At 36.0% G+C, this 26584-nt stretch overlaps 1 protein-coding gene across 1 annotated transcript; it reads right to left on the bottom strand.

The window, feature by feature from the left end:
- Positions 1-12773: 12773 nt before the first annotated feature.
- Positions 12774-24344, bottom strand: LOC135155811 (uncharacterized). Its single transcript, XM_064106071.1, has 3 exons — positions 24323-24344; positions 22359-23165; positions 12774-13062 (listed from the first exon to the last, which is right to left on the bottom strand). The coding sequence occupies exons 1-3, from the start codon at positions 24342-24344 to the stop codon at positions 12860-12862; spliced, it is 1032 nt and encodes a 343-aa protein (XP_063962141.1). The 3' UTR covers positions 12774-12859.
- Positions 24345-26584: the final 2240 nt, after the last annotated feature.

Below are 26584 nucleotides of genomic sequence, written 5' to 3'. Positions count from 1 at the left end.
TTATGCACTTCAAAGTCGGTTTTTAATGTGTTCTTTCTTATTATGTAATTACTTTTAACTTATACAGCTGTGTATCTTCGCTGCAATTTTGTAATGCCTAATTATCATTCCGTTTAAGCTTTTTTCTCTCCCTCTCTCTGTCTCTCTCTGTTATGATTTCCCTCTATCTTCTTCGCTCACTTTCCTTCTCCACTGTGTCCACTTTTGTTTCTATCCAACTAATTCTTTCCCTTCTTGCTTGCATGGTCTCTTCCATCTATCTCTTAGTTAACTCTCAGCCGTTTCTCACTCTTTGTCTTTAATGGGTAAATTATTTGACATCTCCCTTCTATGTTGTATTGCAATATATGTTTGAATTGTTTATGTATATTTTCTTCAATATATTCGCCCAATGTATATGTCGTTTGTGTTTGTATACTTTATATCATTTGCATGTACAGCCAGTGGAGGCCAAATTTCTATGTATTTTATCATGGATCAACAATAAATGAATCTGAATCTGAATCTGAAGTAAAATGCAGCCGAAGGGTTGATTAACCCATGCAATAAGACGAACGAACAGTGAGAAATGGTTTGATATGGCGTACGATTAGAAACGAAGACGAGGGAATAGATCGGGCGTTCTTGTATGTTTGTGTCATCGTGTTGCTTCGTCATGTTCGTTAAAGGGATGGTCCGGGCTGAAAGTATTTATAGTTTAATGAATAGAGTAGTATTCACTGAGCAAAATGCCAAAAATTTCATCAAAATCGGATAACAAATAACGAAGTTATTGAAGTTTAAAGTTTAGCAATATTTTGTGAAAACAGTCGTCATGAATATTCATAAGGTGGGCTGATGATGTCGCATCTCCACTTGTTCTTTTGTATTTTATTATATGAAATTAGGTTTATTCAATTTTTTTCCTCCAAGAACTAGAAAAATTGGATTGACAACTGATTTAGTGCATTAGATATGTATTGCTGCAACTTATTTCATTATAAGGGAAACATATTATTCACACAAGTATGAAATAATATGATTTTATGTAATAACACAAGAAAACGGAAAGTGGGGATGTGACATCATCAGCCCACCTAATGAATATTCATGACGACTGTTTTCACAAAATATTGCTAAACTTTAAACTTCAATAACTTTATTATTTGTTATCCGATTTTGATGAAATTTTCGGCATTTTAGTCCAGGATAGAAGGGGTCGAACCTTGTTTTTTTATATATACAATGTTTTTTTATGGTTTCTTGTCAATTCGAGGGTGCTGATTCCGAATCTGAATGATGCCACTCGTGTAACCGTGAGCATTTTCTGCAAATTGGCAAAATCCAATATGGCCGCCAAAATATTCAAATTACCCATGAAAATCATAAAATTGTCCACACATTGGCTTTAAAGTACATGCAATTGTGCTGCCGGAGTGAAATAATATCTGAAAAAATGATTTTTGTCAAAATATTTATTTTCTTGATATCAAAATGGCCGCCATCATAGACCCCTGTACAATATGAAAGGGGAAAATTAATTTTTACAAAATTGAGCACTGAAATGCAAGTAATTATGATCTATGAGTGAAGCAATGTCTGTAAACAAGATTGCTAACGATATATATCATTTGTTATGTCAGTTATGTGATAAATCCTGTATTTTGATATTCAAAATGGCCTTCAAAGGCCATAACACTATTATGCACAATGTGAATGGTGACACAAAAAAATCACAAGAGTGAGCACTAAAATGCATTTTGTTGAGATAAACGAGTGGAATACTGACTAAAAACATTATTGTTAACGAAATTTATTATTTAACATGCCATGTATGTGATAAACCCTGTATTTTGATATTTAATATGACCGCCAAAGGCCCTAAAATTATGATCTACGATGTGAGAGAGGACAAAAACAATCACAAGGTGAGCACTAAAACGTATTTTTTGTGGTAAATTAGTGGAATACTGTCTTCAAATATAATTTGCAACGAAATATATTATTCGGGTTTCATATTTGTGTTAAATATTGTATTTTGACTTTCAAAATGGCCGCCAAAAGACATTGACTGTATTATGTACAATCGATCTGGGAAACCAATTTTCACATAAGTCAGCACCATAACATGCATATAATTGTGATTTAAGAGTAAAATATTGTCTGAAAACATAAATCCTAACAAGATATATCATTCATTCTGCCAGGTAGGTGATAAATGATGTACTTTGAAAGTCAAAATGGCCGCTACAGGCCCTAACGGTAGGCCTATTATGTACTTTGTGAATGGGAACATATAATTTTAACAGAATTTGGCTTTGCTTGACTAAATGGTGTTGCATGTATGAGTGAAATATCGTCTGAAAATGTGATTTTGTAACCAAATAGATAATTTCTTATGTTATTTAGGTGATAAATGCTATATTTAAATTCCAAAATGGCTGCAATATGTTTCTTTGTGGAAATTATCTTTCCCCATTCAAATTTTACATATTAAGATAAGGGACTATGGCGGCCATTTTTCATTTTTAAAAGGCTGCATTCATCACCTTTATGACACAAGCTATGATATATTTCGTTAGAAATAGACAATACTTAACACTTACATCAAGATTAAGCCATTTTCATAGTAAAAATTTTGTCAAAATCATTTGTCCCCAGTTACAATGTACATACTACTTTGGGTTATGGCAGCAATTTTGAATGTGTCAAAGTAAGGCATTTATTACCTTCTCAACCATTTTGTGATGTATTTAGTCAGAAATCATGTTCAAGACCAAATTTTACCTATACATCACATAGTTACGTGCGTTTTTGGTTCTCATTCTGGTGATGATTAGTTTCCCTATACGCATGTTACAGAATTCGTAGGGGCTTGTGCGGCCGTTTTGAAAGTCAAAATACAGTATTTATCACCTATGGGAGAGGAAATGTTATATTTCATTAAAAAAATCACGTTTTCAAACAATATTTTCCTTATGCAACAGAATTATATGGATTTCATAGTCAGGCAAATCCTAATTCTTTCAAAAGTATTTGTCCCCATTTACATTGTAGATAATACTGTAAGGGCCCATAGGGGCCATTTTGAATTTTACAATACAGCATTTATCTCATGCATGAACAATGAAATGATATGTTTCGCCAGAAAAAATGTGTTTAGACAATATTTCACTCGTATAGATTACAATTACATTCATTTTATTGTTTTTATTCTTGTGAAAATTAGTTTCTTCATTCGCTTTGTTCATAATACAGATAGGGCCTATGGCAGCCATTTTGAGTGTCAACATGCAGCATAATTACCGAAATTGCAAGGGAAATTATATGTTTCGTTAGAAATCCTTGTTGTCAGACAGTGTTACACCAATATTTCGCAGTTATTGGCATTTTAAAGTCAAACAAATTCAAAGGTTGTGAAAATTATTTGTCTCCTTTTATATATTGTACACAGTATAAGGGGTCTATGACAGCCATTTTGAATATCATAATACAGCATTTATCACATTAGATAGTATACAAATGACATAGTTTTGTTAATAGTCATGTTTTCAGACAGTAGTCCACTCGCAGGTCACAATCACATGCAATAATAGTGCTCTTGTTTGAAAAAATATTTTCCCCATTCATATTCTACATAATAAAGTATACAGGGGTTATGGCGGCCATTTTGAATATCAATAAAATAAATATTTTGTCAAATATCGCTTTTCCAATTGGTATTTCACTTCTGCACAACAACTACATGCATTTTATAGCTAATGTGTTGGCAATTTTATGATTTTCATGGGTAATTTGCATATTTTGGCGGCCATATTGGATTTTGCCAATTTGCAGAAAATGCTCAAGGTTACAAGAGTGGCATCATTCAGATTCGGAATCAGCACCCTCGAATTGACAAGAAACCATAAAAAAACATTGTATATCTAAAAAAACAAGGTTCGACCCCTTGTCTATGGGGCCTATCCTGGACTATTTTGCTCAGTGAATTCTACTATATGTATTAAGATATAAATATTTTCAGCCCGGACCATCCCTTTAAGGGTTCTTTCGAGATCGTTCCACTTTGGCAAAAGCACGACGAGGGATTATGCGCGACAATAACACACGAACGATTACCGCAGACTAAATAAGAGAAGCGAATTCAAACAGATGACCAATTACGATTTTTCAATTCGTCGGGAAATTTTAAACATGTTCAAAATTTCCGCGCGAATTTGAATAATTGCAGCCGTAGTTCAGAAGATGTACAAACCCAGACACGAAGGGTAATTATGATTTACTATCAGTTACCATTGAAAACGATTTTGAAAAAAGGCCTTTCGGCAGCCATCGCAAGGCATATTTCATGCAATTCGGTTAGGTGTGAGGGGGCCCTTACGACGAATTGAAAAATCGTTGGTCATCTGTTTGAATTCGCATCTCTTATTTAGTCTGCGGTAATCGTTCGTTTATCATGTTTATAAATCATTCGTGTGTTATTGTCATGCATAGTCCCTCATCGCGCTTTTGCCAAAGTGGACCGATCTCGAAAGAACCCTTAGCCATGTTAACGAAGCAACACGATGACACCAACGTACAAGAACGCCCGATCTATTTTATCGTCTTCGTTTCTAATCGCACGCCATATCAAACCATTGCTCACTCTTCGTTCGTCTTATTGGGTTATATCAACCCTTCGCTCGCCTTCGGCTGCAATTTACTCAAAGAGGTGAACCGAAAAATCGATATCCTTCCCATGTCATATTTATCATTAGCTTACCGTTCGTTGATAAAATTTGACAATAGTTACTGATCGCATGATTTGGCGGAAATTTTATTTGAATTCGTTGGATTCGCGTGCATTTCGTGCATTTTTCCCATTCGTCATCCTTCGTCTGCCTACACTCGGTCAGGTGTGAGGGACTTTAAGCTCTTTCTTGGGTTTATTTTCAAGCTCCGTCAGAGCAGCTTGAGCGTTCGCGTTTTTTAATTGCCACCTTTCGCAATCCTCACGGACGCTAATATTAGGGTCCCCTAACACAAAAGTTTACGCTTAATCATACACTTGATTTTTAAGATTGATTGGGATAGTCAATAGAATCAAACGTAGAAAACTGCTCTACAATCAATGCTAAGATTTGTGTTACAGGGGGGTTACAGGCCCTACTGTTCTGCTTTTCGTGTGCAAAATTCTTTCCCGCGACACCCGCACCATACATGCATGTATTACGACTGATGGCTGGAGTTATTCGAAATGCAGGATCTAAAATAGAATATGACATGGATAAGAAAGTGGTTTTTCAAACAAATCGAGTACATATTGAGTGAGGAAAAACTTACTGAATTAAGGCTTAGATATAGATCATTACAGTCCATCGAATTGATATTGCATTGTGTGTGGATTATTGGTGGATGACTGGCAATTGATTCCATGGGTCAGATCACCTCTCCAGCCGAAACCATTTCGCATGCGTTGATATGTACACAGCGTATGCAATACGTTTGAACATGCGGGTTTCTTTTGTTTCTTTTGTTTACTCCTTCTACACAAATGATACGCCTCTAGCACACGATGTAATGGGCATTATGTTTTACTTTCCCCAGAAATGGGGGATTAGATTCAAATTCCGGGGGGACCACTTCCATTGATGAGTGGATACCAGGCACGACCATGGGGTTTCGAAAAGTACCCTAAACAAGGGAAGTCTTTTCCAGATTATGGAAATGCATCTTGTAACAAGTATTTGGCTTGTGAAACCCTACAAGTATTGGAAATATATCCCTTTTTTCAGTATTTTAATCATCGTTTTTGACACCTTTATAACGTTACATAGGCCCATACGTAACGTACTTACCCACTCTTTCCCTTTTTACGCGTGGTTGCGCCTGGTATCCACTATTCAATGGAAGTGGGCTCTCGAGCTCTGGGAGGAACCAAATGTGGATTTGGAAAGTCGTCCTAAATCTGATATATCGCTGTTAGCGTTCGCGTTCTTCCAACGAAAGGTCGGGATAGATGTTTCAGGGCCGTCGCTAAAGGGGGGGGGGGTGCGACACCCCCACCCCCCCCCCCCCCCACTAATTTGGATATTGTTGGTTAATCAGCGCTGTCTTCGGGAAAATAAAACAAAGGGGCGAGAAGAAAAGAAAAGAAGGGAGAAAGAGGAAAGAAAAAGGGAAAGAAGAGAAAGAGAAAAAGAAAGCAAAAAAAAAATAAGGATGGACGGAAGAAAGAAAGAGACAAAGAGGAATAGAAAAGCAACAGGAGAAAAATCAGAGAGAAGAGAATGGGATAGACAAGGTTTTGAGTACGTAAACCTGTGTGTCGGTGTAATTAAAGATGTGGAGTCTGAGATATTGGAAAAATTATAAATTGCCTGTTACGCAAGCGCAGGGTTGTTGGACTGAACGCTTGTCGGGAAAATGGCAAACTGTCGGGTCACGCAGGGTTGTTCTATTTGCTCCATGTACCTTGTTCTTGCTCGGTCTTTGAGTTCCATTATCTTTGTCGGTAAAATAATGTCAAATTGCATACTATTATTGTTAAATTGTAATTTTTTTTCGTAATGCGATCGTGGGGAGCTCTCTGTAAGCTACCGACAATGATTAGAAATTCCCGGTTAAAGGTCTAAATCCTCACAAAAATCAGCTCACGCTCGCATCATTTAGTGAAAATGTTGCTTAAATTTCCCTAAGAATGCCACAAATTTCCTAAAATAAGCACATTGTTAAATTGCATATGCCGCATCTGACTTTGTTCTTTATATTTAAAAAACGTGTAAAAATAATTAAGTTTTCAAGTCAAAACCTCAAGAGTTGTCAGCTCGCGCTTCTGTACCGACAGTGATAAGAAGAAATTAAGAACGTCCGGTTTAAAGTCTAAATCTAAAAAAAAAATCAGCTTGTGCTTCGCGCTCGCATCATATATTTAGTGAGTTCAATATTCTCCCCACAATTTTCCTTCATGTCGGGCAGTCCTTAAAAATTCCCTTTTGGGTCAGTACTATACCAAAAATTTCAGTTCACGCTTTGCTCTCGCATTATGTTTATTGAGATACACAGCTTGTGCAGAGACTGAGTTTGTTTAATGTAAAAACATGTTTAGTTTTCAATTGAAAAAAAACGAAAATGTTCAGCTCGCGCTTCGCGCCAGCATTATATTTAATTGAGATACATAGCTTGTTCAATTACATATGCAGAAACTGAGTTTGTTTTAATGTAAAAACATGTGAAAATTTTTATTTTTCAATTCAAAATATCCAAAATTTTCAGCTCGTGCTTCGCGGTCGCATCATTCAATGATACACTTCCTTTTTATGATTTCAAAAACTGCATTAGCTACCCATCATGTTAATGATTGCAAATAGTGTTAAATTTGTCAAATTTTCAGGTTGAAATATGAAAAAAATCAGTTCGCGCTCGCGACAATTGCTTAGTCCAGTGCCCACATTCTTCATGGTTACAATGCTTCAAATTTTCTGTTTTTAGTTCTAAATCTGAAGGAAACGTCAGCTCGCACTTATTTACTGTTTTCTTTATTAAAAATGTGCTTAATAAGTCCAGTTATCACGTCCAATATCTCCAAAAAAATTCAGCTCGCGCTTTGCACTTGCTTTATTAATTCATGCGTCACTGCAAAAAGTTAATTAACATGTCCTTGTTCAGAACGGTTAATTAAAAGTATAAGCTCGTGCTCGCATGAATTTTTATACACGCATATTATTCATGAAAAAAGTGCTTGGAATGTCCAGTTTTTCGTCGGAAATCAAAATTTCAGCTCGCGCTTCACGTTCGCATCAATAAAATTGTTTGGTTGATATATCCACCTTCTTCAGGTCGGAATATAGTTTTTTTTTCAGCTCGAGCTTTGCACTCGCTCTATATGATTAGTGAGAAATGTATTATATTAATGATTCACTTTAAACAGATAATTAATATGTCCTTTTTCAGAACATTTAATTAAAGTTTCAGCTCGCGCTAGCATGAATTGCTTAGTTACATATGCATATTGTTCATAAAAAGTGCTTACGAAATGTCTGAAATCAAAATTGTCAGCTCGCGCTTCGCGATCGAGTCCGGGGGGGTCACTTCCATTGACGAGTGGATACCATGCACGACCATGGGGTCCCGAAAAGCACCAGTATTTTTCCTATTCTAAAAATGCACCCCTTAACAAGTATTGGCGCGTGAAACCCTACTCTTAACAAGTATTGGAAACAAAACGATACCCTTGGCAAGTATTCCCTGAATTGAACCCCTAAACCAGTACAGCGATATAATGTCACGGACGTCGGTTTTACCTTTACCTACATCATTGGGTTTAGTGCGGCCCCACCTAGCTCCCACAACTCGCGCAAATCGGACTTCAACACGTAGTGATGATCTTGGGGCAAAAAGTACATCCTTCGTATAACATTTTAGTCTTTTTACTCTCGCAAATTTGACCCTAAACACGTAGCTTTCCTAGCAAAATATATACCCTCTTTTCATTATTTTAGTGTTTTTGACACCCTTATCACGTAACGTGCCCTATCTTGAAAAAGACATCATTTTACGTGTTTCTTTGGTCGCGCATGATATCCACTCGTCAATGTAAGTGCCCCCCCCCCCGAATCAATTATTGTTTGGTTGATTATCCATCATCTTCGTGGTTACAATCGAGTTGGAGAGAAATGTATACTTTCATGGATCACTACGAACAGTCTTTAATAGGACTTTTTGCTGGCCAGTATAATAAAAATTTCAGCTCGCGCTTTGCCGCGCTCGCATGGATCGTTTAGTTAGATACCGCCCGTGATGAGTACAAAAGTACTGTTACTCACAATGTTCAATTTTCAGGGCTAAATATATAACATATCCAAAAATTTGAGCTCGCGCTCGCATGGTAATTCATATTCAGGCCTCGTAAAATACCCTATGTTGCTTCTAAAAATGAAAATTTAGTTAGGACTAACCCCTTGATAAAAAAGAAAGTCAGATTTTGGCGGCCGCTACGGGAAAATAGGGATGAAAATATCCCCCCCCCCTCATTGATGAAAGCTGGAACTGATAGGTATGACGAAAGAAAATGTGACTAAGGAGAATGTAGAACACTTCCAGGATTCATGGTCTCCGGACGTCGGTAATCGCTACCGATATTGTCGGTAATCAGGGCCTCCCCCCCCCCCCAGAAAAGGCATAGCGACGCCCCTGAACGTATAACGAGGATAAGTATTTTTTGAAGAAAATGTAGTATAGGTGAATTAACACATATTGATTCACCTATATATTGGCTTCTGCCCGAAAGCTTCACGAAGACTAGTACTGATCTTGCTACGGCCCTCTCCATACTCTTGATCTCACATATAAAGGGAGTGAAAAAGAGTTGTGTGAAGAGAAAGTTTGTGCGATGAGAGGGAGAGCCAGGGGGAGAGATAGAAGGGGAGATTGATTAAGAGAGAGGGGGAGAGAGAGGAGGTAATGCCAAACGTATTTCCTTTGTAACGATATACCATTTTATCTTGCAATAGGCTTTAATTATAATAAAACTCATAAGTGACAAAATCTTTGTTGAAATAGGCCTATCTGAACATTCGCAGTTTTCTACTTTGTAGGTATTACGGATCAAAAGGTTGAAAGAAATTCTCATGAATGGAGAAATATCATGAAACTCAATATTTTTGTTCGCTTTAGATGGAGAATCCCAGTTATTTTTTTTATTAGAAATTAATATTTCTTCAGTAATTACTACTGCTTTGACTGCTAAACCTTGACATTCAAAGGGACCGCTTTTATTCAATTCATTGAAAAATAGAGAGTACAACATTCAACACGTACAACCTTCTGGCAAAATATGCGACTATGAAGAACTAAGGAAGGGTCGATCACAATGATATCCACGTTGTTATGATTTCATGACTAATGGTAGTGTTGTCATATCAGTCTTGTTTTTCTAATATTTTCTGCATTCCATTGCATGTATTAAAGGCGATGTTATCTTAATGGCATATTACTACTAAGAATAACCTTTGATGAAGGGGTCTCTCTACTATATTGGTAAGATTAAAGAATATTTTATCAAATCCGTTTTTCAAATATTTATTTTTAAAATACAACAACAAATAAAACGCAAATATCAAGCTAGTTCAGACCAAGAATAAGGCTCGGCAATCCAAGTGACGTCTATAACAAGGCCAAAAGACCAAAGTTATCAATATATAGGACTATAAAAACAAGGAGCGCTGCCCAAAAGATGCATAGAAATAACACAGATATTGAAATTCAGTATTATGTTTATTCGGAAATACACGAAGAACATTCAGCTTTAAGAGCAATATCAGTAAAGCTTAGCATGTTTTAATTCCTAATACAGTTAGGCAAATGGACACTGAGTAGTAAAACCATAATTTTAAAATAAAAATGGAACTTTAGTTCGCCAGTTAACGGGGTCGCATGTCACATGGAAATTAAAAAGGGTGCATAAAAGAAGGCACAGGGGCAAAGTAGAAGCTTAAAGGGGAATCCAACCCAAATGAAAACATGTTTTTATAAGGAAAAGAAAAATCAGACAAGTTGATAGGTGAAAGTTGAACAATATTGGACAAACAACAAGAAAGTTATGAATTTTCAAAAGTTGTAAATATTGGTAATCAGTATACCCATGGACACTTCAAATTGGCCGCATATGGGATGTCATAGTGATGTAAGGCAAGGACTACTCTTCCATGTACTCCAATACATATTATGGCTAAAATGTCATTTTTCCCAAAAGTTTTATTTCAAATTATAATTTTCTTTCATGAGGACATAACACAATATACTACCTGGGTTATATTTAGATTACTGCCCCAGGGGAATGGGTACTTAGGAGAAAACCACAAATCCCTGATAATAAAGTACATGGCCTATGGGAAAGTTGTCCTTGCCCCTTGTCATAATTTACTTACCCAGTTGCCAATTTGAAATCTACATAGTATTAGTGATCTCAATTTTAAAGCAGCTATAACGTTCTTATTGCTTGTCCGATTTCTTTCAAACTTTCACCATTCTGTTTAATTTATTTTTCTCCTTCCCAACACAACATTTTATGGCCAAGGCTGGATTCCCCTTTAACATTGCAGGACGCACTAAATAACTAGGGCATTTCCATAAAATAATCAACCTTTTTGTACGTCCGACCCCCATTTTTCTCAAGAATTACTTCACTCCATACACTGACCAAGTCATGGTCCCTTGAGAACATTACAGGCTGTCAAAAGAACTAGAAAAGAGAGACAGAAAAGTTCATGAAGGTCCCGAAAAGAGAGGGTCGGATGGAGTTATGAAATTGCCCCTTAGTAACTGGAGCATTTCAGCAAGTGGTTTATATCAGTTGTTATTCCTGTCTCGTTTTTCGAATCAATGTTTATTGATACTTTATCCTTTTCTTCTTCATTATTTCCTTGTTTGTATTTTGCATTTATTTTTAATCATTTCAATCTTGTAAATATGTTTCAAGAAAACATAAAAAGGGGCTCCACTCATGCACATAAACTGGAGATTTTATGAATGCTTTAAAGCTCAAAATCTCTCTCAAAAACAAATATTTTCTGATTCGATTTATTCGTTTAATATTTTTTCTGAGCATATTAATAATAATGATAATAATACTAATAATAATAGTGATAATAATAATAATGATAATAATAATCGTGCTACGGTCCTCTCCATACTCTTGACCTCAAATATTATTATGAAGGAGACCCGTACACGTACACCTACAAGATTAATAAGAGAATAATAAGGACGCGTAGCTTCACCCAAGGTCCCTCGGAGCTGTCATCCATTCTGAATCAAGTTGTTTGCATTTATCTAATTTCTCTCAATATATATGATTATATATATATATATATATATATATATATACATATATATATATATATCATATATAAACCCCTAAAAAAGTTTGGAAATCTGACTTTGATCGATAATCCTTCCTCGGTTTTGGTAAATATTAATGTTTGATTGATAGCAATGAATAGATCATTTAATTTTCTTTAAAATGAGACCCTACATGATATCATTATGGTTCACATGGAGGTACAGTGCCTTGTAATGTGGGGCAAGGTCAAAATTCAAAAGTTGCAAAATGACACAATATTGAAAGCAACTTTTTTCCGTGGTGATGAGGTGTTTCTCAGCGGTTTCTTTTGTTTTCATGCACCTTAACATCAACATTAACATGGAGATCTGTGAGATAACATGGTTTAAGTCGTGGTTTGAAATACCCACGCATGTTTGTTTGTTTGTTATGTGTTTGCTTGTGCAGATGTGTGTTTGATTCCATGTTAATGTTGATGTCAAGGTGCATGAACACAAAAGAAACCGCTGAGAAACTCACTCATCACCATGGGAAAAAAAAGAACAGTGACTTTCAATATTGTGTAATTTTGCAACTTTTGAATTTTGACCTTGTCCCACATTTCAAGGCACTGCACCTCCATGTGGGGTCACGAAGACGGGCCAAATGACGAGAAGACGAATTGTTGGCAAGTAAACTTATTTGGGTGAAAAGGACATGTTTGATAATAAATTGTTGAAACTTGGCACTTAGCCAGCCGAATTGCTTTGGAAAAGATGATGAGTTGTTGGAATATGGCAAGTCAACTTGTTTAATTGGGACATGAAGAAATGTTGAAATTTGCCAAATCGAATTATTAGGGACAAAAAAAATAGTTGGTCAAACACTTGTCATCTTGTCCTGTTGTCCCAGACAAGTTGACTATTCAAGTTTCAACAACTCATCACCTTGCGTCCTTGTCCAAAAAAGGTCAAGCTCGTCAATTAACCGTCTTCTTATCTCGTCAAACGGTTAGCACCTATAACCGGTATACCCTTCATAAATTTCAGAATGAGACTAAAGATATTTGGGGAGTGTGAATTAAAATTGTGACCTACCGATATTGCGGAGTTTGTGATAAATAATAACAGCAGCGATAATCATGATGTTACCGCATGTGCCAACGATAGCGTTGAATGTGGTCCATATCTGAACGATAGTGTGGATGACAACCTGGTCAGCGTACGGGTTTTGATAGAGCGTTCTCGATGTTGTGTTTCCCTCGAGAAATGCCATTTTTGTACCTACAGGAAAACAAAGTTATACACAACAAAAAAAGTTAGTCCCCCTTAAACAAACATCCATAATTTCCGAACCACTGGGAGTTTTTAATATATATTTTTACATGAGCGTGTGGGTATTTTATAAGCTACCCTCTGAGTGAATGTTACGGACGTATTGTATGCCATGCTTCAGTGAGCACCGTCAGAAATGAAAAAAATGTTACTTTTAAAGTCGCAAGCAAAATATCATGACTTTGATTCCATTTTATTGGAACGAATTCCACATTCTCATGAAAAAATAGCCAGAAGTTTTAAAAAAGGACTTTCTAAAAGATGACAAAGCTGTTCTGCTAAATTTCACGGCTGAATAAACACAATTGTGTTTTAAAAAATCAAATTATAACAAATTTTGACTTAAGTCAAAATTTGTTATAAAAGATTTTTATACATTTGTTTACACATTTCTATCGATAGAAATGATGGAATATGATGACAGTTATTTTGGGGAAAAGTATCTTGAAAAATATTCATCATTTCACGGCTCAATGAACATTTTGATGAAAATAAAAAATGTTCAAATATTACAGGAAAGTATTGTTTCATGTTGGGAAATGGAATTATTCTATCAACTTTTCTTCGTTATGTTCATGACCAATTAACATGCTTCAATTATTCAAAGGAGTTTAATTAAACATTCACGCTTGAATGTGAAATGTGAATAGCTCTTTTTACGCTAATGACAAAAAATGCAATTGCTAACGATGGATCCCTGTCACAAACCTTCTTTCATAGTTCATTTGATTTTTATGAAGTAGTAGTAGTAGTATGGTATTTTTATTCAATCAAGAAAACTGGCAAAAACAGTCCAAAGACTGAAAAATCCAGTGTTCAGTATAAACAAAGGCAAAGTACAATATTATAAAGATGATATATAAGCAAAAAATTACAAACAACCGATAATCATATTACACAATCATAAAAGATATACCAGGAAAAAAAAACAATGAAAAAAAAAACACTTTAAAAAGTAACATATTGATCGATGAAGCATGTACAAACGTCAATAAGTGTGAAGGTGTAATTCGAACAGAACGCAACTAGGGCATTAAATGCTATATTACATGTATAACCATGTAATACGGGACAAAAATAAAGAAGAAAAAAAGAAGAGAGAGAGGGAGATAGTGAGAGAAAACCAATATGACGGGAAACAGTAAATATAAAAAGCAAATGAGAAAAGGAAGAGAAAGAAAGAGAGAGAGGATGAATGATGAAAAGAGTGGAAAAGGGAAGAGAGTGGGTGGAAAGAGACAGAAAGGAAATAAAAGGTGAGATGTGTGGTCGATGAGATAATGGCAAGAAAGATAGGAATTGGCACGAATTACAATTTAGTATATAATGGCATTAGAGTTAACTATTACATTCATTTGATCAAAAAATAAAAATTGTGCAGATCACCGGATTGCCGGGGGATAATAACCAGTTCAGAAAACATTACAATTAAAATATAATTAGGTAAAAAAAATGGCAGTAACAAGCTTTGAATAGTGCACAAAATCACAGTGAGCTCATTTACTCGATCGAGGTAAAGTAAAAGAGGAAAGTGAAGAAAGAAGGGGGTAAGAAAGGAAAAGAAAAAGATCAGAAAAGGGAAAACAATAGGACAGTAAGAAATAAATGTATTGAGCAAGGTTTGTGATAATATAAAAAATACAACAAAATCATTGTGAATTCAATACAGATACAATGTGTGGTATTGCAGATTGTTTATATCTTCGAGTTCTGAAAAAAGGTATATCTCAGCATTCAGAGTTCCGCAGCTGGACATTCGAGCGGGACTGGGATCTTCTGGTAGGGGGGGGGGCATATTTTGATGACGCTCAGATTTTAGTAATCCAAGTCCATATAACGTAAGCTGATCGAAATAAGGTAGAACATTCGGGAATGCAATGCAGCGTAGAGCTCGCTTTTGAACACGTTCTAGTTCTTCCACCTGGGCTGCAGTAAGACTCGAACTCCAAACTGGTGATCCAAATTCTAAAAGTGGGCGAATGTAGACTTTGAAGATGGTCACCAAATCATCTACGCCGCGCGGGGCGAGAGATCATGAGCTCAACCTGACGATCAAATTTAAGATTCGACTGGGTCGTGATTCCAAGTAACACTAATGATTCCACCCATTCCAAACGGCAATCATTGATATGAAGAGGCTCTTTAGGAGGAGTAGATTTCATGAAGCTAAACTGCATAGCCTACATTTCTCAGGTTTTAATTTCATATCATTTTCAACATACCAATCGCTTAGGGCATCAATATGGCTCTGCATGGCACCAACTTGGTTCTTCCGAACAACTTCAAGAAGACTCAGGTCATCCACGTATTTCCAACGATTATTAGTGGATAAAGCGGCATCGTTGATCATGGCAAGAAAAATGACAGGACCCAACTTTGTCCCTTGAGGGTCTCCGCACGTGAGGTCCAGAGCACTTGAAGTCTTTCCTTGATAACGCACTGATTGGGAGCGATGAGTCGGGAAGCTGCAGACCGTTGGAAGAATAGAGGTATCCACATCAGAACCAATCAGAACCTATCAGCTTCTGGATAGCTAATGTGTGATTAATGAGAAATTTCCGATGTCTAATGCTTCAGTGAGCACACAATATTCGAACATTATGCAAAGGAGAAGAAAGTTCAAGGCCTTGGCCCCACTCCGTGCCGTATCGAATGATTAATTTGGTGTGCGCGCCTTTTGGTTAGTGTCACTCTGAAGCCATGTGCGAAGTTTCATGAAAAGAACTGTTGGCAGAAGTTACAAAAACCGTCCATGAAACAAGCCCTCGTTTCAATTTTGTTAAAATTTTGATTCCCTCTCTCATAGACATTGTGTATAATATCGGTGCATTGTGTTTAAGAATAAGTAACCCCTCATTCATTATGGTGGAAATTTTTTTAAACTGTCTTTAGCAAGGTCATTTGGCAGTAATGCTTATCAACCTATGGGCAGAATTCTGTGCAAAAATGAAATCGATCTGTTTACTAAATGGATAAGTGAGCCCGCATCAAAGGGGGGGGGGTGGCATTTTCAATGTCACAGACTCATTTTTGAGGGGTTATAAAGTGAATAATGGGGGCAAATTAAGTTTTAAAGGTGTCTTAGCTGATGTTGTTTTTGATAATCCATCCTTTTTATCACCACACACTTACCGAACTTTTTACAACTTCATGGTTGAGCGATCACACTTGAAAACTTAGGAATGAATACTCTTTATATTGCATAAATGCATTCTGTTCCTAACCATTTCCCCATACAGGATCAGTTGAATTTAAGGACAAATCGGTGGTTAATCCAGAATTTGAAAATAGGAAGGGGGCCGAGAAATTGGGGGAGGGGGCCACTAACATTTTCCAATTTTAACATGTTTTTTTTTGTTATAGAGGATACTACCATAAACCCCTATGATGATACGCCACAAAAAATGTGCTCACTCAAACATGAACATACGTTTGGAGTGGCTAAATGATGGATAATAAAACAGCATTAAAACCGAATGAAAAATGAACTTTTTTGAGAAACGACTCGTGAATAAGAGGAGAAAATTAAAGGTTCTTTTTGATGAACAGAATGATCTTGATTATTGATAATATAGATGCAAAACAAGTGTTATATTTCTTGCGTAATTGGAATTTCATATCACTTAAGAAAAGCATTTGCTTGCTAAAAACAGATTAATAAAGTAACTAAATTCATGTAATTTGAAACTTTGTTAAAAAGTAATTTGTTTTGGGTTTATCTCACTGAAGAATATATATCCACTCAGTTTTCAGAAGCGTAACACGTTTTAATGTTTTTTTTTCTCATTATATTGCATTTTCCCTTTAGCTTTTTTAATAATCGGCCATAGAAACGTATATCCATTTCTTTTGTACGAATTTTTTTTATAAAAATCTGAAAATGGACACATTTATATTTAAATGTACATAATAGCTTGGAAATATACTTTTTTTGCTCGCATTTTGAATGACAGGAAAATCCTTGTTATTTTATCCTTAAAATAATAGAATTATGCAAGATTAGCGTGATAGAATAAGAGTAACATTTTGTTTCTTCTGTATGACGAATGATAAAAAAAAGAAGATCGATAATAAAAAAATATTACATTTTCTGCATTCAACATTTTTCAAATCAGCCTACGAATATGTTTTGCTTATTTTTTTCATTAAAAGATGCTTAAAATTGAACGAAAAGAAATAAAAATCCTTGTTATTTTATCCTTAAAATATAAAAGAATTATGCAAGATTAGCGTGATAGAATGAGAGTAACATTTTGTTTCTTCTGTATGACGAATGAAAATAAAAGAAGATTGACAATGAATTTTAAAAAATATTGCATTTTCTGCAGTCAACATTTTTCAAATCTGCCTACGAATACGTTTTGCTTATTTTTTTTTTCATCAAAAGATGCTTAAAATTGAAGAAAGATGATGTTTTGAAGATGTGTTGGATTGAAAAAAGGATAGCTTGAAAGGTTTATCCTTGATCATGTTTTATCTGAATTATTTTCGTAATGCTCTTTTCTTCTCGCCTACGTACATAAAACAACCTGTAAATATTATCGCATGCATACAAATATGCCCAGTCTGTATATTGCGAGTTTTGTGACCTTTTTCTGTAGACCTTATTCAAAAAATAAAAAAGCTCAGATCTTTTCTATCGAATCATTTTAATGGTGGCATGAAGAACACAATGGCAATGATAATTGGCAAACAGTGATGCTTTATTCATCAGCTTTTTTTGTGTGTCTTTCAGCGACATTGCTTTACCTGTTTCTATTTTACTTTCGGAGGTATTTTTTTGCCTTCAGCTCTTACTTGTCTTTGTATACAGGAGCGTATCATTCAGAATGCTTTAACTCTGGTACATTATGCAGGAGCCGTGTAGACATTCCGTAACATTATTTTCTAATAGGCCTACATTTTCCAGATGCTATTTTGTTACAATGGATTCATATATCGATATACGTCTGTTATTTTTATCAATTGCAATGTTTTCCTAATGATAATATTTATAGTCTCTGCTATGTATGCATTTACATTTGCTTTCTTCCGAATCTTTGTGCCATGCCGATGAGTATGGATGTTTTCCCATGCATTCTTTAGATGAGAATTTAAATAATAATAGTAATAATATGCATATATATAGCGCAAAAACTATTTCTATATATTCTATTGCGCTGCAAGAGCTTCCCAGGTGCTTTTTTAATTTTAACTTGAAATTTGTAAATTTGTTGAATTCCTAATGTTGAACTTGAGGGGAAGTTTGGTCCAAAGTCGTGGGGCTGACATCAGAAAATCTCTTAGTGTTGCTTTAGTCTTGTGTGGGGATACTCGCCGTGTGAGTGTATCTGTGAGCTACGTAGGTGATGGTCATGAGATCGGGATTTCAATTTCAAGAGATCTGAGATATAACTTGGGGCCTGATCATTAAGACCTTTAAAGACTCATTAGGATCTTAAATGTGATTCTTTGCCGGACAGGTAACCAGTGTAATTCTCTCAATAATGGGGTGACTGGAGAGAATTTGGGAAGACGACATATTAAACGTGCACATGTGTTTTGCACTCTCTGCAGTTTGCTTATTTGAGAATCGGGTAATCCATAGAGAACACTATTACAATAATCCAATTTACTTGTGATACAAGCATGAACAATAGTTTTCATGCTGTATTGATAAACAAAAATTTACGGATACGTCTCAAGCTATAGATCATAAAATAAGCGGATTTACAAACATTGTTGATTTGTGATTCCATGCTTGAGTGCGTATCAAAGACTACACCAATGTTTCTGGCTTTATCTGATGGAGTTATAACCGAATCGCCAACAGTTAAGCTATACTGCTATAGCCCCCAAGTTTTGAAACCTGACGTGGGGTACCAATGACCAACAATTCAGTTTTTCTATCATTCAACATTAACTTATTTTGAAGCATCCAGGTTCTAATGTATGCCACACAATCTTCTAATGATTTATCATCTCGTGATGCATTTGGAGAGAAAGATAAGTATAGTTGTGTGTCGTCTGCATAGCAGTGGGAAGTGATACTGGGAAACTCTCTTTTTATACCGTAAAGAAGTCTATTTATGTACATAGTAAACAATAAGGGACCGAGACGTGACCCTTGCGGTACACCGAAAGGCACCTTGAATACATCTGACATACGGTATTATCCATTTCGATTGACTGCCTTCTCTCTGAAAGATAGGATTTAATCCATTCGAGTGCATTGCCATTGATTGCAAAATGATTTTGAAGTGTTTCAACTAAGCATGAGTGGTCTATCGTGTCAAAGGCACTGCTCATATCAAGTAGAAGCAGCAATGAGATCTTGTGATTGTCCATGGACATTAAGAGATTTCATTTCATTTCATTTCATTTATTTTATTTCAACACGGTAAACGAACTTCAGCCAATGGCTGTTCTTCTGAACGTCCGTGCGTACATATTAAAATCACATTACATGTATATACAATTGAGATACATAATACGAAATAAATATACAATTAAAATATCATCGATATTACAAAGAAAAACAAACAAACAGAACAAACAAGTTTACATCACTCTGGCGTCCAATCTAAATATGTTGAAACTAGTTACTTTTAAGTCATTAGGTAGTGCGTTCCAGCTTCTGGCCCCCCTGTACTGTAGACTTATTTTCTTATAATTGCTTTTAGCTAAGGGTAATTTGATTTTTAGAGACGATGATCTTAGCATGTAGTTACAATCACTTAAAATAAATTGTTTACGAATGCTCTCTGGTAACATACCATGCATTATCTTGTACATTGTTTGTAAGGTGCGTACATTTCTTCTTTCTATTAATCTTTTAATTTCTAATTCTTGAAATATATGTTCGGATGGATACATCCAATCCACGTCTAATACACAACGGAGGGTTCTATTTTGAATTCTTTGTAAATTATCACTCAAAACCTTTCCTAAGTTGCCCCAAATTATATCACAGTAATCAAATTTGCTTTGTATTAAACTCTTGTAAAATATCAGTGCTGTATGTTTAGTTATAACGGTCGGATTCTTTTGAGTAGGTACAGATTTTTATTGACGTCTTGTTTCAGTTTTTCTATTTGTTTGCTCCAGTCAAGGTATTGGTCAATCAAAATTCCTAAGTATTTCATTTGAGTGACTCTTTTGATAACATTAGCTCCTATAAAAACATTGGGTACTTCTATTTTTTTTATTCGATGTCTACTCCCAATCAACAAAAACTCACATTACTTTATATTCAACGCCAGTCTATTATTCGCTAACCATTTGTTAATTGCAATAAGATCATCATTAAGGTTGTTTACAAGAACGTTCACATTTTTATTTTCTGTATATATACACGTGTCATCTGCATAAAGGGACACTCTACAATGATTAAGAATACTTGTTAGATCATCTATGTATAACACAAAGAGAAGTGGGCCAATATTACTCCACTGGGGAATTCCACAAACGATATCATCAAATGATGAATTAACACCATTAACAACTGTACATTGACGACGTCCAATAAGGTAATCTTTGAACCATTTCAGAACCTGTCCATCAATGCCCTTTCTTTTTAATTTGTTCAACAATATATGGTGGTCTACTGTGTCAAACGCTTTTGTTAGATCTAAAGCGACTAGCCCGACAAGGCTTCCTTTGTCCAGACTATCAAGAACGCTTTCTGTAACATTGAGTAAAGCTGTCATAGTCGAATGTTTGGGTCGAAAACCCGACTGCTGTGTACAAAGTAGAGAGTGCTTATTCAAATATTCATACACTTGACTGAATACAATCTTCTCTATGATTTTATCATTTTTAATTCTAAGGAGGACTGTTTCAGTACTATGGAATTTTCGATATGCAGACTGATTAACAGGCAGAAGTCACTGAGATTCAAGGTGCCCTAGAATTTGTTGGGTAGCAGCGCCTTCAGCTAGTTTAGAGATGTACTGAAGATTACTAACAGGTCTCAAATTAATAAATTCTGTTTCAAGACCAGGCTTCTTTAGCAGTGGTTTAACTCTAAGGCAAGCTTCCACTGAGCAGGAAACTGTCCTGTTGACAGAGACAGGTTAACCATAGATGTAATAACAGGTGTCAATACATCAAGACATTGCAATAACAACTTTGTAGGCAGTGGTTCATCGGACAAGACTTCTTATTAAGCTTCAAAATCAGTTTTTCAATATCATGTTCTGTCAATGATTTGAAAGAAGATAAACTTTCAATCTATGATGCACTTGATATTACATCAAGAATAAGCTTAATTGTCATCATCTATTTCATTTAGTTTCAACTCTATATCAGCATGAATTTTCCTAGCTTTGTCTACAAAGAATTCGCCTAATTGGTTGACAAATAATTTTCTATCAATATTACTTGGTATTGTCGGTTGTTTGTTTGACCATGGACCTACTACTCTGTCAGAGTAGTAGGTCCATGTTTTGACATATTCAACAAGCCCTTTACAATATCTAATAGCGTTTTAGTGCTGTCTTTGTGCTCAGCTATCAAATCTTTTAGGTAAACCTTCCGTGCTTCACTCAATAAAAATGAATAGGAGTTACGGATGACTTCAAATTTGTCCAATCTTTATCTGTTTTAGATTTAAGCCACAATTTCTCTGCTTTCCTTTTCATTCTTTTAATATCGATTAGTGCGTTTGTCAACCATGGTGCGTTAGGTCGCAAGACAACATATTTCGTCACAACAGGTGCCTGCTTGTCTAATATTTTACTGAGAGTTGTATTGTACAATGAGGCTAGCTCAGAGACATCATTAGGAGTACTGCTACAGAGAGGGATTTCAGCTATATCCCTTTTCAAAAACTCATTATCAATTGCAGACAATACGAAACGACACATTTCGAACAGGGAGTTGAGGTTTACTAACATTGAGGTAACACATGACAGGAATGTGATCTGAGATTACAGAAGAATATGCCCAAGGTTTACGGATGATAATATCATCGTCAGGTTGTCTTCTAATCAACAGATCAAGAGTATGGCCATGCACATGCGTACAGAAATCAACTAACTGTGCACAGCACAGAGACTCAAGCAGGTTTATGAAGGATTGAGAGTCTCTATTATTGGTATCAACATGTATATTGAAATCTCCAACTATCATTAAAGGAACATTGGAAAGTAAGTGACTCTGTATATAGTCACTGAATTCTGATATAAAGCATGATACAGACACAGGGTGCAATTCTGAGTATGGAGGCCTATATATATTTATTAATTATAACTGAAATGATTTACATGAGATCTGGTACTCGGCAAATTCGAACGATGTTTTTTCACCAGCAGATGCTTGAAAGGCATTGATGATGGTTTCTCTAAAAACTAGTCCAGTTCCCCCACCATGGCAGTTGCATCGAGGGTGATGAATGAACTTATATCCGGGAGGAACAAATTCACGCAGAATTGTAGAGTCACTGTCCGTTAGCCAGGTTTCTGTCATAGGGAGAAGGTCGGCGTTACTGTCACAGATGAAGTCGTATATTATCAGTGATTTGTTGCGCACTGATCGAACATTCATGGAGCAAAGAAGAAGCTGTTCCGATGATATTGACAGTTTTGATTGTCGCAGGCTGTTTCTCCTCTTGCCTCCTCTTCTTCCTCTCCTTGTTTTCTTCCGCTGAATTCCATAGTCATGGATGGTGTCATGAACAGACGACGATAATGGAAAGTTTATGGATCTCCATTGCGAAAGTTCATTAGGAGAATACTGGATCCTTCGCTGGAGACAGGGGACCCTGTGAGTAGTAGATGATCGTACAAGTTCATCACGATTTTCCGGTCCAGGGTTCGGATGCACGTCACCTGCGTGAAGCAGCTGCAGCTCCAGTTGAAAGGTAGCTGTAGTATTCGGATTGTAGGGAATTCTACACTTGAGAAAGCGTTTTCTGTTGAAGGGTTCATTATCTGAAGATGTAAGTCTAGGTTGTCCACTAAAGTATGCAGTCCCTTTCACAGTAGCATAAAAGCAGAGAATCAACAATAGTCTAAACCGAGAAGGTCCCTTTGTGATACCTTGAAGCTCAAGACTCTTGTAATTCAAGTTCACTCAGGCACAAAAACATAATAGACTAATACTACTTACATAGACATGTACAGTGAAAATGGCCTCCACTTTGCTACAAAACTCAGAATCTGAAGAAAAATCTAACATCAAATTACAACATTAGATAAACAAAATATCACCTGAAATTTGTCCACTGCTATCTAAGATACATATATAACAGCTTAGAAACAATATAAAATACTATGGCACAGTATGAACAGCAAATAAAGAGCTCTTTGGGAGAGCAAGCAAAGAGCATGTGCATGCTGATGCGCTACTACCCAGGCCAGTAATGTATTTACTTCTTTGTTTAACAATACACAACCCCAGTTTCTTCCTAGTCACGGAGATGGTGCAGATAACTTTGAAGAAAGTATTTCTAAACAACTAAATCCTGAAATGCAATCTCTTTCCGTAACAATCGATCCTAACGACCTTTTATCACCAATATCTGAATCTTAATACCTGACTGAAAATGAATTTGTTAAAGAGTCTTCCGCCTTTAAAAAAGATATGTCTTTCTTCCAGTTTAGTATTAGAAGCCTCTCAAAAAATCTGGACAATTTCAAATCATTTCTTGACCAATTATATTTTGATTTCTCTGTTATCGGGTTATGCGAAACTTGGCTGACTGATGGAAATTATCCATTACATCTTTTGGATAGGTATTCATACCTTGGGAATAATAGAAAAAACAAAACCGGTGGAGGTGTGGGATTGTACGTCTTGTACCAATTTCAAACGAAGTCTTCAGAGAATTTAAATCAAATGTCAAACCTTGCTGAAACTGTTTTTGTTGATATAATTGTCCCAAGGGGGGAAATCTTGTCATCGGGGAAATTTATAAACCACCTCAAGCAAATCCTCTTGATTTTTTTTAATTACTTATGGGTCTTTTATCTGCAACAACTCTAGAAAATAAAGTATGCTTTATCATGGGAGATTTTAACTTAGACCTCTTGAAATGTAACTCGTGTAATGTATGTCAACAATTTTATGATATAATGCTTTCGAAATCGTTTTTACCCTTAATTTACAAGCCCACTCGAATATCTGATGTATCTTCAACCATTATAGATAACATTTTTACAAATGTTGATCAGTGCTTAAGTTCCGGAATTATTATCAGTGATATGTCTGACCACTTCCCCGTATTTACTTTTTCCCCAACCCCCGACCATAATCATAGACTGCTCCAGGTCTATGACCCGTAACTTTTCTGAAGACAATTTATACAAATTTAGAGAATGTTTAGCACAAGCTGACTGGTCCCAGGTGTACATAAATTCCGACCCTAATTAAGCATATAATATTTTTGTTAACATGTTTCTTAATTTGTATAATACCAACATTCCATTGAAGTCTTCAATCCGGAACTACAAAAAAAAACTCCAAGATCTCCCTGGATCACTATGTCTCTTCTTCGTTGTATTAATCGGAAAAATCGTCTTTTTTATAAGCACAAAAAAATCAAATCAGACCAAAGTAAACGTCGATACTCTTCATATCGTAATACCAGTGGCGTAACAGGCGGGGGGGGGGGCAAGCTGCCCCCCCCCCTGGCGGATTTCACCGGGAAAATAAAAGAAAAACGGGAAAAGGAAAAAAGGAGGGAGAAAGAAAGGGAAAGGGGAAAGGAAAGGGAAAGGGAAAAGTGAAAAGAAAACGAAGAAAAAACTTTTCAATGGAAAAGGAAGGAAAGCAGGAAAATGTACGAAAGAAGAATATTTGAGAAAGAACAAATCCTTCCGAAATAGGCCTATGTAATACAATAGCACGGCGGGAAATAAATTAAAAGATGACAAAATGGCAAACAATTGCGGGAAACGAAGGTAGAATGTAATTAATAAAAAGCTAAACTGGAAAACAAAGAAAAGGGACAAGAGAAAAAAATAATAACACGACCGGGCTGCCGATGATTGAAATTAAACAGCGGGAAGAAAGATGGACTGCATACAACATTGTGCTATAAGCTTGCTAAATTGTATGCAAAATAAGCTACCGGGGCTTTGCACCAGACCCCACGCAGTAGGGGCTCTTCATTTATAACCTTCAAATGGCTCTATAACGCCCCCCGTTAAATCACTGGCATACAGGCGGGGGGGGGGGGGGGGGGGTCTTGGTTCCACACCCAAGAGGAAATAAAAGAAATTATAGGAGACAACGTATAATGAAATGAATGGAAACAATGAAATTTGTTATTTGCTGAATATAATGGAAAAATATTTCACATAATTAGAATTTAATTTCAATAGGCAATTTTTTTTAGCTCGCTTTGCACGCTGGCGACTTTTTACAAATTTTCCCCACATTGCTATGTTTTGCCCCCTCAAAATATTTGGTTCATTACGCAACTGGGTTGAATAAATGTGTTGTGTAAAAGCTTTATTCTGTATATGCCCGCGATTTGATTAAAATAGCGGCAATCTGCGAGGTTTAAATGACTTTGATATCAAGAAGTTCCGGGGGCTCCGCCCCGGACCCCAACCGTACAGCACTGCGTGTTGAAGGGTTGGGCCATGGCCCCAAAAAGTTCTACAAACAAGAACAACAAAAAAGGAGGAAAGAAAAGCAAAGGAAAAGTGTAGGATATGATTTTATTTACTGAATATAATGTCAAAATATAGCTCAAAGTTAGATTCTCATGAAAAGGTGATTTTTCTCGCTCGCTTCGCTCGCTCGGGACTTATATAAAGCAGCCTTTTAGCACTTTTGCTATACTGCGCCCCTCGTTTTTTTTTACTCGTCACGCTACTGCCGCAAAGAGACCTGTTCACAGTGGCGTACAGACCACAAAAAAAGGAATCTAAAGAGAGAAAAGAGTGAAATATATTATTCTCTAGATATCATGTCAAAATCTATCCCATATTGGATTTGGATTAAAAAGGTCAACATTTTTGCTCGCTCGATTCGCTCGCTCGCAACTTTTTTTAAAAGATATATTCTGCCCGATACGCAATATCTGGCCTTCTCAAAATAGTCACCTCATTCATACCATGATATGACCGGGAAATTTTTGGCTCTTGCCACCCCCCCCCCCCCCCCCCCCCTGGCCACCGACCCCTGTTACGCCGCTGCGTAATACCCTTACTACTTTACTTCGGACCACTAAAAAGAATTATTTTTCTAGACAATTTGAAGAAAACAAATATGATGTCTCAAGTACGTGGAAGGTGATAAACAATGTTCTAAATAAAAAAACAAAATCACCATTTCATTCCTTCTGTTTGCAGATGACTCCAATATATTCATCTCTCACAAAAATCCTCAAACTCTCTTACATACACTAAATCATGAACTGATTTTTGTTCTTAGCTGGATACATTCTAAGAAATTGTCTCTTAATATCAATAAATCAAATTATATCTTATTCAGTAATACGATCGCTAATTTACCCGGATCTGTATTTTTAAACAACACA

Source organism: Lytechinus pictus, chromosome 10 (assembly GCF_037042905.1).
Source record: "Lytechinus pictus isolate F3 Inbred chromosome 10, Lp3.0, whole genome shotgun sequence".
Taxonomy (NCBI): domain Eukaryota; kingdom Metazoa; phylum Echinodermata; class Echinoidea; order Temnopleuroida; family Toxopneustidae; genus Lytechinus; species Lytechinus pictus.
This window is presented reverse-complemented; position numbering and strand designations above follow the sequence as displayed.